This window comes from Aspergillus lentulus (genome assembly GCF_001445615.1).
Source record: "Aspergillus lentulus DNA, contig: Alt01, strain: IFM 54703, whole genome shotgun sequence".
NCBI lineage: Eukaryota > Fungi > Ascomycota > Eurotiomycetes > Eurotiales > Aspergillaceae > Aspergillus > Aspergillus lentulus.
Window position 1 is genome coordinate 655,195 of NW_028322123.1, and position 13,161 is coordinate 668,355.

General features: G+C 48.9%; 3 protein-coding genes across 3 annotated transcripts; all 3 read right to left on the minus strand.

Moving 5' to 3' along the window:
* Positions 1–82: 82 nt before the first annotated feature.
* Positions 83–1,414, minus strand: ALT_0191 (putative UDP-galactose transporter; the record flags this gene model as incomplete). Its single annotated transcript, XM_033564354.2, has 2 exons — positions 83–400; positions 461–1,414. The coding sequence occupies 2 exons, from the start codon at positions 1,412–1,414 to the stop codon at positions 83–85; spliced, it is 1,272 nt and encodes a 423-aa protein (XP_033420245.2).
* A 1,822-nt stretch (positions 1,415–3,236) lies between these two features.
* ALT_0192 (uncharacterized protein) lies at positions 3,237–5,516 on the minus strand (the record flags this gene model as incomplete). Its single annotated transcript, XM_033564355.2, has 1 exon — positions 3,237–5,516. The coding sequence occupies one exon, from the start codon at positions 5,514–5,516 to the stop codon at positions 3,237–3,239; it is 2,280 nt and encodes a 759-aa protein (XP_033420246.2).
* A 3,890-nt stretch (positions 5,517–9,406) lies between these two features.
* On the minus strand, positions 9,407–12,370 carry ALT_0193 (uncharacterized protein; the record flags this gene model as incomplete). Its single annotated transcript, XM_033564356.2, has 12 exons — positions 9,407–9,553; positions 9,617–10,042; positions 10,093–10,286; positions 10,336–10,564; positions 10,610–10,855; positions 10,909–10,985; positions 11,040–11,206; positions 11,255–11,420; positions 11,472–11,751; positions 11,802–12,018; positions 12,078–12,100; positions 12,161–12,370. 12 exons carry the CDS (start codon positions 12,368–12,370, stop codon positions 9,407–9,409), a joined length of 2,382 nt encoding a protein of 793 aa, XP_033420247.2.
* Positions 12,371–13,161: the final 791 nt, after the last annotated feature.

The window sequence follows — 13,161 nt, forward strand, 5'->3', positions numbered from 1 at the left end:
TTTACTTCTCGATATCACGGATACCGGAGCAACGCTAAATATTGACAAGGTGAAGGCGGGATATGCTTGGAAGTCGGTAGGCTCACTCATCCCGTGACTGCTTATCGAAATAGCCGCCGCTTGTAGTGCGGCCAGAGCTGATTCTAGCAACGCCTGGCGACGTGGGTCTGGAGGTGGACAACCCAGCTTGAGACAGGAATGGGGTGCTCGGGAGCTTTATCGAGAATTCGTTCTGCGGACCTGCGACAGGTGAAGTCTCATCACTCTTGGCTTCCTTCTCAAACCGCTCGATCCGAATTGGCGGTGGACGGATGCCGTGAGCTTGAGTAGGACTGGAATCTAAGCTAGAATCCTCATAGAGGAATGTGGCCACAAGCACCGCGAAAGTCCCAAGGATGAACTGAAGGAGTCAGACGTCAGTCACCATGCGCAGAAGTTCATGATCGAGTGAGATACATACGTTCCCCGTGAGTTCGAAACCAAACAACCACACACTCCCCAAAGTGCTGAGGACAATGCTAATGGCAGTGGCCACGTTTCTTGCGTCCTTGTATGCGTGGCTGATACAGAAAGAGGTCGTGATGCCCCCAATAGCCTGGACCACGATAGTCGACCAAACAACCCAATTATAGCCCTCAAAGAAGCCGTTTGCGGCGACCTTTTCCCCGTCGAGGAAGACGACACCGATGAAGAGGGCTGGGAACAAAGAATACACGGACAACTGCACATTACGCACCCACAGAGAGGTGGTTTTCACGCTGTCTTTTAGTACTTTCTCAAAGTACACACCGGCGAGCCCCGAAGCGACACAGGCCCCAATCGTAGCCAGCAGACCAACTGTGCTGTTCAATCGCGGCATGGCGGTCAATAAGTCCTCTTCAATGCCCTCGTAGGTTGCTGAACGCTTGTGCAAATTGGCGCGTTTTCCTCTAACAGCTTTCCATTCTTCGAATGAGCGGGGGAAAGAGTGATGCACGGCCTCGTGATCCAGTGAGATTTCATCGGTGGCTCCATCTGGCATTTGCACAAGATAGACGCCGACGAGAAGAAGAATCAGGAAACCCCATTTACGCAACGGTATAGCTCTCTTCAGGAGAACAAGGCCAAAAATGGAGCCGACGAGGAGCTTCAACTGGTACGTCACCTGGAAGTTGGCGGCCTGCAAGTTGGAAAGTGCAATATATTGCAAAGAGTTCGCGAGGGTGTATAAGCTGGCAGGAATGGCAAGTTTCCAACTGTCACCAGAGAACACAGTACTGGTCAACGAAGAGAGGAGCGACGTGGCAGGCATCGATGGGGGAGCTGATCTCGATACTTCGTAGAGGGCCACCGTCAAGGAAATCGCAAGCTTGGTGACTTCGTTGAGAAAAACTGCGGTAGACGTGAGGTATCGTTTACCTCCGGTGGGAGGCATGACTCGGGAATAATGCAAAAGCTGTTATAGAATGGAATTTAGCTAAGTGTCACTCTTGCTCCAAGTCGAAGAAAATCTTACCAGTACGAACGCCGTATATTGAACCGTCAGCTACAAAGGAGAAGTCAGTAAATAGAAACTTAAATCACCATGTTCTGGCTCGGCGCAGTTCAGAAAGAAACACGCAGTCCAAACCAAAATGCCTCAGTGAAGACTAACCAGCATCCAAGAGGAACGTCTCAAAACGCCTCCTAGGCCTGAAGACTGGCCCCGAGTATGTTCCCCCATAGTGACAACACTATCGTAAGTGCCAGCCCCTTAAAAATGACCGCAACACAACCCACTGGAAGATGTACGTTGTTGGCTGATTTAGCCTGTGATTCTGATTTGGAAGAAAGGGTCGTTAAGAAAATGCCGAGGGCTGCGAAATAAGTTGTGCGCGTGCCGATGGACAGGGAACGGGAAATCTTTCGCGGTTCTTCACACTAAGGCTTAAGCCTTGCAGTCCGCCAGCAAACTGCCGCTGAGAGAGGACAAAAAGCGGCGTTTGTCCTCAGCGTAATGTAGACAAAAGACCCTCGGAGCGCGCGTATTTAGACGAAAAGCCGGGGGTGATATCGCACAGGGCGTCGGATGGAAATAACGACGACGTCAGATAGCCAAGATAAAACCTGAAGACCAAGAATGAAAATGGCCTGGCAAGCAAGCGGTCGTCAGCATAAATAGAGACCTCCCCTGCGACGAGCACCTCCCAAGATCCAGACAGGGAGTCCACCAGGAGAGCGATCAGTGATTCTGTGTGGATTCTGGGGTACCACAATTACCAGCTGGGGGCGGTGTGTGGGCCACGGAGAGGGTCTAAGTCTAGGGTAATAATACTGATTCTAGTTCTCACTTTGGTTGCTCAACTCTTGAGCCTTGAGTCTTGACTCCCCTTGTCCGCCAATCGCCAGTAACAAATACTGATGATCCGCAGTCCACCAGCTCGCCAGTTTCTAGGCCAGCCACAAAGAAAAAATAGGCCAATGAATCGATTGACGTCCTTGATCAACTACATGAAAAGTAATCTTTGCCATTGTTATTACCTAGTTGTTACCTGTTAACTTGTTCCTACGTAATACTTTGGCTTGGCCTAGATCGACTCCAGCTCCAGGGTCTGACGTCAGAGTCCAGTCTCGTCTCACAATGGGACGATCCTCCTCGCCTCCAGTTTAGTCTGACTTGCTGGAGATCCAAGGCGCTCCTTCGCTGCAGGTTGGCAAGCCACATCACCCTAGCAGCACACAGCCTGAATCGTGGGCTCGGTGACATTATCCTTAAACCAACAGAAATCCTACACACTACACTGTCCCTGTTTGATTTGCATACAAGAACGAGTTCCCCACCAGTGAATGCATTTGCTTGTAGTTTGAGCCCTGGACAATATACAATTGGCTTTGTACACACAGTGATCATATAGATTCCATGAAGTAAGGGAGTCCGTAAGGCAGCGTATTTCGAAGCCGACTTGTCATTTGCCTTCCTTTTATAGAGCATTGCAGTAGAATGATGAGATGGTATGCCTTGCATGCAAGGCATCGTCAAATTTAAAGGAAATATACTAAACTCATGTGGTATATGTTGCAAACTTGCGGTGGAGCATCGACAATGCTCTGACATAAGAGATGATCCGCTTGATGTGGAGGGAATGACGCGGCAGAACATGATATAAACAAAGAACAAAGTAACGAGAGATCATAAGTGAGTGGCAGCTCCAGATGTGCGAGATTAAAGGTAAGGGAAAGAAAATCAACGAGAGTGAAAGGTCAACGTCACCGCCTATCTAGTGTACAGCAGCTAAACTGCGACTGGCTTGGTTCCAGTCAAGTGCCCAAATTGGAAACTCATTTCCCTCTCCCGACTCTTCAGCTGCGTCTAAGGCAATCGCCTCGCTGCTATCTGTGCGTCTTCTGGAGTGCCTTCTCTGAGCCTGAGGCACGGCGGGAGGAGGACGACGTGGGGGCGGTTTCTGTGATGGAAGGGGTGAGAATCGGTGTATAGGCAGTGTCGGGGTCAGCGGTGATGCCCCGCTGGTAGCGGGAGATGGTAGGCTTTCAGAGTACGCCACGCTTGCGCGACCTGAGTTGATCGTTTTCTGTTCAGCATCAGAAGCAGCGCCCTGAGAAATAGTACCGTCCTTGTCATGGTAGGTTGCACCTTGATCTGCCCGTGACGGACGCTGAGGTGGCAGCCCGGGACTCAATCGCAAGAAGGTGTGCGAACCGTAGAAAGAGTCACGGGAAGGCGAGGAAAGCATTGAACCCTGGTCAGGCTCCAGGCTGGTGTTATACTGTGCCTGCTGAAATATACTTGGAGTGATCTTCCCTTTCCGCTGTCTCATCGCCTCGAGGAGATGTTCTTCTTGCCTTGTCACTGCCATCACTCGACTTCTCCTATCGCGTTCTTTTTGAGATAGGGGCGGATTCCTGAATTGACTGAAGATATCATCGTTATCAGGCTCGGAGATGGTAGGTATGCCGCTTGACCGACGTGATCGGCTTTTCTTTGTCGCAGAAGATAATTTGCCCGCTGAAGACATTGATGGGTTTCGATGGACAGATGAGTTGTTCGGGAGGATCTGAGAGCTGCCCTTGCTGGACAGCTTGGATACGTCCACCCGCCGTAATGTCGAGGCCCGTGTGGCTTGTGCGGCGGAGGCCATACAGATCTCTGCGTCAAACTCGTCTTCAAATGTGACGAAGCTGTCTCTTGCTGTAAGATTGTGAGGTTCGCCTATGTTCTTGCTTGGCGCCTCATCTCCATCGCTTTCATCTTCCGAGGATGAAAGGCACAGAACGCTGGAGTTGTTTAAATCGACATTCCTCAATGTGCTCTTGCTGCTTTTCTTTGACATTAATCCCTTGTCGACGGCCGAGTCTTCCCGCGAGGCAGACTTGCGTGTGTTTGACGAGTCTGATTTGTGGTTTGGCCTTGGAAAGGCGCAATTTTTTGGAGACAAGTATGTTTCTTTGCTCCAGCCCCCAACAGAGCCACTGGACGACATCTTCCGCAACGCTTTCTCTCTGGATTTGGGACCAGGGGCTCGCGTATTTTCCGGGCTTTGTGAACTCAAGACAGATGGCCCGGATTGCGCTGATTTGATGGACTTGAGACTTTTGGCGTCATAATATTTGTCGAGGGCCATATCGAATTCGCTAGTCCTCACTGTTCGTTCAAAGGACGCGCCCAAGTAATCCATATTCTTTGACTCACGAACTGCTGAGGTTATTTTTGCGTTATCGTTCTCCTGCAGGGTATCTAGCTGACCGGCAGGCGCTCGTGTGGGTGATGTTTTCGTGGGTCGCTTCACAACTGTAGGCGGTTCTGGTCTCTTCATTTGAGTGGAAGGATATTCAGAAGTCACCGAGATTGGAGACGGAGAGCTCGTCAGGCGCTGCGGGGACAAAAGAGGCGCGGCAGTCTCTCGCGGTTTGGGAAACAATAGAGAAAGATCAATCCTTGGTGGCCGCATTTTCCGCTTTGATTCCTTGACGGGTGTTTTGGCTGGCCTTAGGCTCATTCTTGAATCTATATTTGATCCTCGGCCCGGACTGGCACCACCCTGTTGCGACTCGGGACTCCTTGCTGCTGCCCCGGTGCTCAAATGTGACGAACTCTGCTCACCGGTGGGTTCTCTCGAACTGAAATAGGAGAAAAGAGTCGACGATGACCCGAACTGATGGATTTTCTTCGATGATTTCGGAAGAGGAGGACTAACATCTTGAGACAGATACTCTTGTCCCAAAAGCGGGGACGATGCTCTGACGCGAAGGTGCTGGGATGGTAGGGTTGTGTCAAGATAGCCCGACGGAAAAGGGACGAATGTGCCGCTTTTTGTCGATTTGTTTTCTGATGTTCTCATGAAACTGGCCCGGATATTTCTCCTTGCGTCATCTTGCTTATGTTCCTGAAATGAGATGTCTGTCGTTCCCAAGATCTTGTGGGCTTTCGATGATTTCTCGCATCTCAGGTTCTCCTGACTCCTGTTGCTCGTTCGCATTCCTGTGGTCTGAGCATTCATACTCGATGACCTCAGCGGAATTGCCAATGACGGCTGAGACATGACGCAATTCAGTTTGCTGTGCCACGCCAGCAGATGTTATAGTTTCGTGAAGGGAATTCGGGGTCGGGAACTGAAGCCAAGGTGCAATATCGAAACGTCGTCCTCGTCGGCTGTTATCGCAAAGGCGTTCCGGAAATGCTGCTCTTCTGCTTTCCAAGGACGGCCTTGTCGAGAATCGTCAGATTTCGGGTGATTAAGCTATCTCTAGAGATTTAGGATAAAGAGGGAGTGGAAGTAAAGTATCGGTAGGAGATCTTCGAAAAGGAATCAGAGGTCAGCTTCGTAGCAGCAACATCCTTCGACAGGTCACCCTTATGCTTTTCAATGATGCACAAGAACAAGTGAGCAGGGAGTCGAGTGAGACACCAATTTCTGGCCGTGCGAGCCTAGATATTCGATTGGCGCTATTGGTTGATCGTCTGGTATCTGGGGACGAAGAGGGGAGTACCTGAGGAACTTCCACTTCCAGCTAAGGGGTTACGTATGGGAAGGAAAAAGGTTGTTCGAGCGCCAACATCTTAATCGCATTGGCCAATCCACAGCTGATACTCGATGGAGAAAGGAGTCGAGGGAGATCCGCCAAAAGTATCGTACGGAGTTTAATTTGTCATAGTAAGAGTGGGCTGTGTGGACTGTGGGACGTCAATCGTGAGCAACACCGCCCAAGCGCTAAGTAAAGTACCTGTGTGATATCTAGATTGCAGTGCTAGCACTATCACCTTGGGCTGGTTCTGACCTGCATCAAATTGCACAGAAGACGGCATGTCTGGTGGAAACGAGACCTGTGTGAGCCGTGGTAGAGGCCGTGTAATGGGTATAGCGTCAGCTAGCAAGGACAGGAAAGGAAATCATCGGCAGGCACGGGGCGGCGATGCGTCGATGGACGGATGGACTCCATGGTTCAACTAATTGAAATAAATCCACTTAAGTCTGTTAGAAGTTAGTGCCTCGAGATTAGCTGCTAGATAATTGATTATTTCAGAACAGTTGTACGGAGAACCAGGACCGCATTCAGAGATGAAATAATAATAATGTCTACCTTAGACTAGGGATAGGTACTCCGTGTCGAGCACAGTATGTTGGGATTCCCAGGGGGTTCTATTATTATTATAAGTCCTACAGTACGGATTATTGGTCTCAACCTGGCAACCAGGGTTTGATGATCAACCTGAGCAGTGAGGAGAGATAGCTTATTGCTTTCCCTCCGCATACTTCTCTAGTTTCCAGGAGATTTTCTAAGAATTCAATAGTCGGAGAATGGATTCGTGATCGTCCTTCAGAATCGGGACACAATGAGACGTATTGGGCGCTTTTGATGCTGACACGTGCTTTTCCACGCGGACTGCTTCAACGATAATCAGTCTCCTGTCTGCGAATTTATGGCATCTCTCCACGATCATGACTTTCCTCGGATGTACCTTTTCTTTGTATGATATCAACTCGGCGATTGGGGACAATAAACATGACAATACTGCACGGGGGCAATAATAATAGTCATTGGTTGTACCAGCAATTCCGCAAAAAAAGGGTCGACACTGACAAGAGAGTTTAAGGGGTAAAACCACCCACTTGGGACTTCATCCTCCACTGGTTCTGCCACCAACTCGATCGATGGGCCTAATAATAATAGTGCTAGATATTAATTATGGAGCTACCCCGTGCCAGGAACTGGTTCATGGCTTGAACTATTATTATTCGGCTTGCCTCAGTCCTGAATTTCCTGACTGAAGTCGAAATCGATGCCGATCACCCTCCCGCTCACCAAGGCCTCACTCTGGCATGAGGTAGGCTTGCCTCCAGGCTGAGTAGACAGGGGCCAAGTGCTGCTGATTGGAAGATTCTCCTGTTCTATTCTCGATCCAGAATAGAGGAAACTCTGCCAAGTAGAATACTGCAAGTCCTAAGGTAGTAGAACATACAGAGTCTAAGCTGATTTCCTTCTCCGGTAATCGAGCTGCTTCAGAGTTCAGACACTAACAGAACTTCACAAGATCCTTTTTCCACAACTAGTAAGGTGAAGTCTGGTTTGATTGTTGGGCATGCTCGCCTTGTTTTCTGTCTAACGATCGACTATACCATCATTGCAATGCATGACATGACGGATCGCCGTCAATAGTTGACAGGTCCATTGGAAGAGTCCCAAAGAAGTGAAGAGATCATTGACTAGATCTGTTGCCCATAAGGGCAAGATGTGCATCACTGGCTTCTCAGTTCAAGTCAGAGAAGCTCCAATGCCTCAGCAACACGCCGACAATGTTCGTGCTGGCCAGGACTTATTCTAAAAAACACTAGCCTTTTTTTTCCGAAACAAGGTGAAGAACATCTCCACCGACAGACGATGAACAGGGGAACGATCGACTGAGCCCACTCGTCATCCAGAATCACACGGACCAGATTAACTTTATGCCAGGAAGGGGCAATGGACGTCACTGAAAGTCCACGGATGAGATGCGAATGATTGTCGTACCCCGGCATCAAGGTCTGTGGCACGTACCGGAATGCGAACAAGCGTAGATCAACTCACCCACTTGGTCGATTGTTGAAAGCTGAATCGTGAATTTCAAATACGGCTGAATCTACTGCTTGCAATATGCCCCAAGGGGTGGCAGAGCTGAGTCCAGGCGATAGGACCAGGTACAGAAATTTCTCACAGAGCACAGAAGCCAGAATCACAATAAGTGCCATAAAGACATAAACAGAAGATCTACCGAATCCTGACAAATCCGTCGCTTCACCTAAGCCACCGACCACTCCTCCTCAGTGTTCTGTCTATCTATCTAGTATCTGCAGGCGTCATGCAGCTTTGACAGACTAGAGCACCTGAACTACGGAGTATTGCTGGCCAAAGAAGCAAGGGATACTGCCACGAAGATATATCGGAAATATGGAGTGATATCTAACATGAACTGTCGCGGAGAATCGGATCGATCCATCGGCGGAGATCTCTTTGGCGTTGTTGATACATCACATTCATGGACCCATGGCACCGTTACTCCGTATGTCTCAGGTCTGTGTCATATACGGCACTCTGCGACTGTGATCTAAAACCTATTCCAGCTCTTGACTCCTTTGTTGGGTAGGTAAAGAATGAATAAGCCTCGATCAAGCTGCGTAGCTGGTTTCAGTCTCAACAGCGGCCTCAATTGGGCTTGGGAGCCCTGATGACCTAAGCTCACGTTGTCCCATACACATGGTCTTTCAAGGTCACTAGTGGTTTAATAATTGTGGAGGACTGCTCTCAAGCGTGAGTACAAATAGCCAGCTGTGGCAATAGGAAGCAAACCGATCTTTCGACAAGTTGAACACGTAAAACCCTGCTCCAGCCAAGTGGTCAAACGAGGCGGGGCTGCAGGAGTCGCAGCTAGTTAGGGAGGATTCTTCCGGGCATAGCTAGCTAGAGATCCTACAGGAGGACGCATCATGAAGTCGAATTGTCAGCAGCATATGTTGGAAGTTGGGTCCGGTGTCTTCGATTCGGTAGACGGACTCCTGTAAACAGGTCTGCATTTCCTCTTCAATCACAGAAGCTCGACGGGCTAATATCCTCATGATAGAGTGTGAATTTTTTCCTGTTTTGCATGCTCTCACGTGTAGAATTGAATTCGTTAATGGTCGGGAATATAAGGATGGTCATGGCTAGTTGAGTCTGACTGACACTACGACTACGCTGGCTGCTCAAGATATCAATTGTTAGAAGCTGTGATCAAAGGTTCGATACTAATACATCTATCATGTCAATAATTCGCACAAACATCGTTCAGCTAGACCCCGACTCTTGCAGTTCTTCATTTTCTCTTCTTCCTGTTTCCTCTTGCTCTTTTATGTCACCCTTACTGAGCCCCTCTCCCCGTGAATCGAGGGATCCTAGGCCACAAGGCTAGGGGTGACCCTTAGGCCAGGAGCTCTGCGTGCACGAAAGGAATGAGAAGGCGTTCCTTGAATAAAGCATCAGCACGGCCAGTTGCTTCCAGGTTGAATCTTGCGGAGCTGAGAGCTTCGGAACTGACTTTGGGCACTCGTGATTTTTTATTCGCCGGCTTGATTTTGGTCAAGCACCCGTCGCACAAAACCGTACAAAATCAAGATCTATTTCAAAGCACCCGTTCATCCTCGCTCGTTGCAGCGCCGATATCAATCAGCCGAGAGTAATTGCTGATTTTGCGTCTTTTCCTGCTGCTACGTCGAAGTGCGCCCTCGCTACTCGATGGGCTATCGAGCCCTTCTTTCTGGGAAGTCATTGAGTTATCAACAGGAGTGTCTTTTAACTCGTGGGTTCCGCCGAGGTGGCTATCAATGGCTTGTGCCTGCGTCGGTGGCTGATTGCTGTTCATATCAAGGTCATCGGAGTCGTCATCATTTTCGTGGCTCTGCGGCAATTGCTTTCTCTTGCGCGCACAGTTTTCCTCCGCCGGTTTGCCGAGAGACTCTGCTCGTTTCGGAGTTTCCTGGTCTATTCCCACATTTGCTCCTATAACGGGAGCCTGATCTCGAGAAGCGGGTCCGGCCAAGGAGCGAGGTAGAACATACTACAATAGTCTTAGAACTCGAAGTCTGTTCATGGTACGAAGACACTCACGTGATGCCCAATCTTTGCCATTGGGTTGAGTATTTCTTCTTTCATCTTCTGCTGGATTTCTTCCGAGGGCGAGATCTTGAATTTTGGCAAGCCTTTCCTGAGGAATCCTCTTTGTTTGTAACCGGGAGTCGGCTGAAGGATGTTTTGTTTTTTCAGTATATCAGTAATCTGAATAATAGTTTGCCCATTGCAGTCTGCCACTCATCAGTCGAATTCACAGTTGACACCGACGGTTGAACTTACGGAGTTTCTGAGTAAATAATGAAGTATGACTTGGATAGCCTTCATCCATAATGATCCTAAGGGCTCGTCTCAAGAGCACCAGACTAGTCATCTCGCTCAGTAACCGGACCTCATTGGGCTCAAGTAGGCACTGATAGCACGCATGGACATCAGGAATTCTGGGGTCGTCCGAGCTGTCAAATCCGTAGCATGCGGCATGCTGACGTGAATGGCAGAAAACACACTCAATCTGCTAGACTTAGCATTCAGCATTTGCAAAACATAACAAGCTTACCATTTCCGATTCCTCTCCATCCCATCCGCATTGACATCGAACGCTTTGCTGATTCTCGTTGCCCTCGCCGAGAGTCCTATCTCGTGGCCCAACGTGCTTCTGGATCTCGGCAACTTTTTTCTGTGACAGTATAGTCCCATGGCCTGGATGCGCGTCTCCCTTATCGACATGGTCAACTACGGGTCTGGGATTGATCGGTTGGGTCGGAACGAGTTCGCTGTCCGGCAGAGGGGATGTCCTCTGGGTCTGATTTGGTGAGCTATGTAATCTATGCTCATGATTTCAATCGGACTGCTTACAGGAATCATCATCTGCAACTTCTCTCTTTCAGTGATATCTTGGGTTGCTTCCTGAGACATGTCGGTGGAACGAACCGCTGTTAAAGGTAAGCCTCGCCTGAAGTCATCACTTTTTAGATGACAATTCTTACATCGGATTTTCAAGTCATCCTCGTTGATTTTCTCCTCGGCAAGTCCAATGTCCTCAGATCGGTGCACCACGTCTCTATATTCGAGGTCCATGGGCACCTTCGGTACAATTTCCGACCCCTCTGGGTCGGGTCCCGTCCATTTGAGGGACGTCACTTTCAGTCCCACCCTTATAAAATTAGTAAGGGAAATAACTCTGGCGGGAAAAGACGCCTACGTATGCCATCCGCTATTCATTGCTCCGCAAGACTGGGTTTCCTTTCTCCAGTTCTCATTAAGTGGATATTTGATCACGTCATTCATCGCGCCGGTGAACCCGGGAGGCTCGTACTCCGGGGGACAGTCATCGGTATAGAATAAATGGATTCCCAGATTCCTTTTATCTGTCAAAGAATTAGCCAGTACGTCTTTCATATAACAGAGGAGGAGAATACGTGGGAGGTTCGGTAGGAAGGTACTGAGTGTAATCAGTCTTCGAACTATCGTCTCTAGACCGACTCTGGCCGTTTGAGCAGACTTCAAATCGGCGACACAGCCCACAGGATTGATCGACAGACTCTCAAGGCGACTGTTCACACCGCCAGAACCTTTCGAGTATTTGAAAGTAAAAGTATAGGTCTCCAAGACATTTTCTGGCTTGTCTTTGTCAACAAGAATGGTGAATTGAATAGCACCGAGGACATTTCTCTTGAGCGCATCAAATATGCCGTTTTCCTACTCCCATCAATGGTCTGAATATAGATCAACGTAGACAGCAGACGCACCAGGACATCGAGTATCATATTAGCCTTGGGGTCGGAATCGCGGACGATGATCTTCAGTGGTTGTCCCCTCCTCCCGGTCCCGAAGGGGACTTGTGAAAGAACTCCGGTTCCTCCGGGGTGCGGTTTTCCATCTATAAACTCTCTGTATGATAAAGCGTTTTCCCTCTGAGCCTCTTTCAGATCTCGATCGTCGAAGCACGGGAGCGGTAGAAACTCGCTTTGGGAAGTACAGATCAGGATGTCTGTTAATATGGCACAAGGTGAGGACAAACTGACCGGAGATAGAACAACGTCCCGAGCTATAAACATCCGATTAACCTTAGTAAGGAGATAAACCAGACTCGGCCAGGTGTACTCACCGAGACGTGCAGCATGATTTGTACCAATTCCAGGCTTTGCTGCTGTTTCAAGGCTGTGCTCTCTTCAACTATGGATCTCGAGATATTCTCCACTTCCGCCTGCCTTTCAGTCTGGACAGAGACGTCACCTTTTGACATGAGGCCTTGGAGAATAGGAGTTGGCTGTAGTTGGACCGTTGACACAGGCCCGGTAAATTTGATTCGGGCCATTCTGAGCAATCTCTCTGACGGCCCCCTCTACGCAAGTGGTTTGAGAACAGCAGAGACAAGGAAAATGCGGAGCTGATTTTGGTTGCGGTTTCGTGCCAGATGTTAATAAGGTTGCAGATAAGATAATTAGAGTTGACCTGAAAACAAGGTCATCGTGACGCGAGGGAAAGACGATGGTCAAGGTTCTGGGGATTCACAACTGTTTTCTGTAGAGGTTCCTCCCCGCACGCCTCAGGCAACGACACAGCTACAACCCAGCAAGGCCAATCGACGCAGGTGGTGGGTGCATAGTTTAGGGGAAATGAAGATAGTAAGTCTCTCCAAGTATTGGTGAGTTAAGTTTTCTGCTTTCAACCCCAGGTGGTAGAGTCTGAGGATGGAATCATGAGCTTTCAATATATGGTAGGGAAGCGGGGATATCGGAGATTCCAGATGCAACCACTTGAGTGACGTTCTTCTAGGTGCCTGTCTATTGGGCCCCTGGGACTTAAGGATAGCCAGGGCTTGCCTATGGAGCCATTTTCCTTTCTATTTTTTCCTTTTGTACATTTTAATCTTCTGCAGCATTCTGCTTATCTTTTCAGTTTGGCTATCCTTGAAATTTTCATCCTTAGCTCTCTAATGTATCTCCGTGACGATATGTTTGACAATGTGTTTCCCGGTCTTGGCGCGCTCACTCCAATAATCCGTGGTTTACATATTGGAAAGAGTTCCTGCTTTAGCCCTTCGCTGTAAATTCGAACTATATTGTTCGATTCTTCCGAAGCTCTTCCTACGCCCTCATTCTTGTT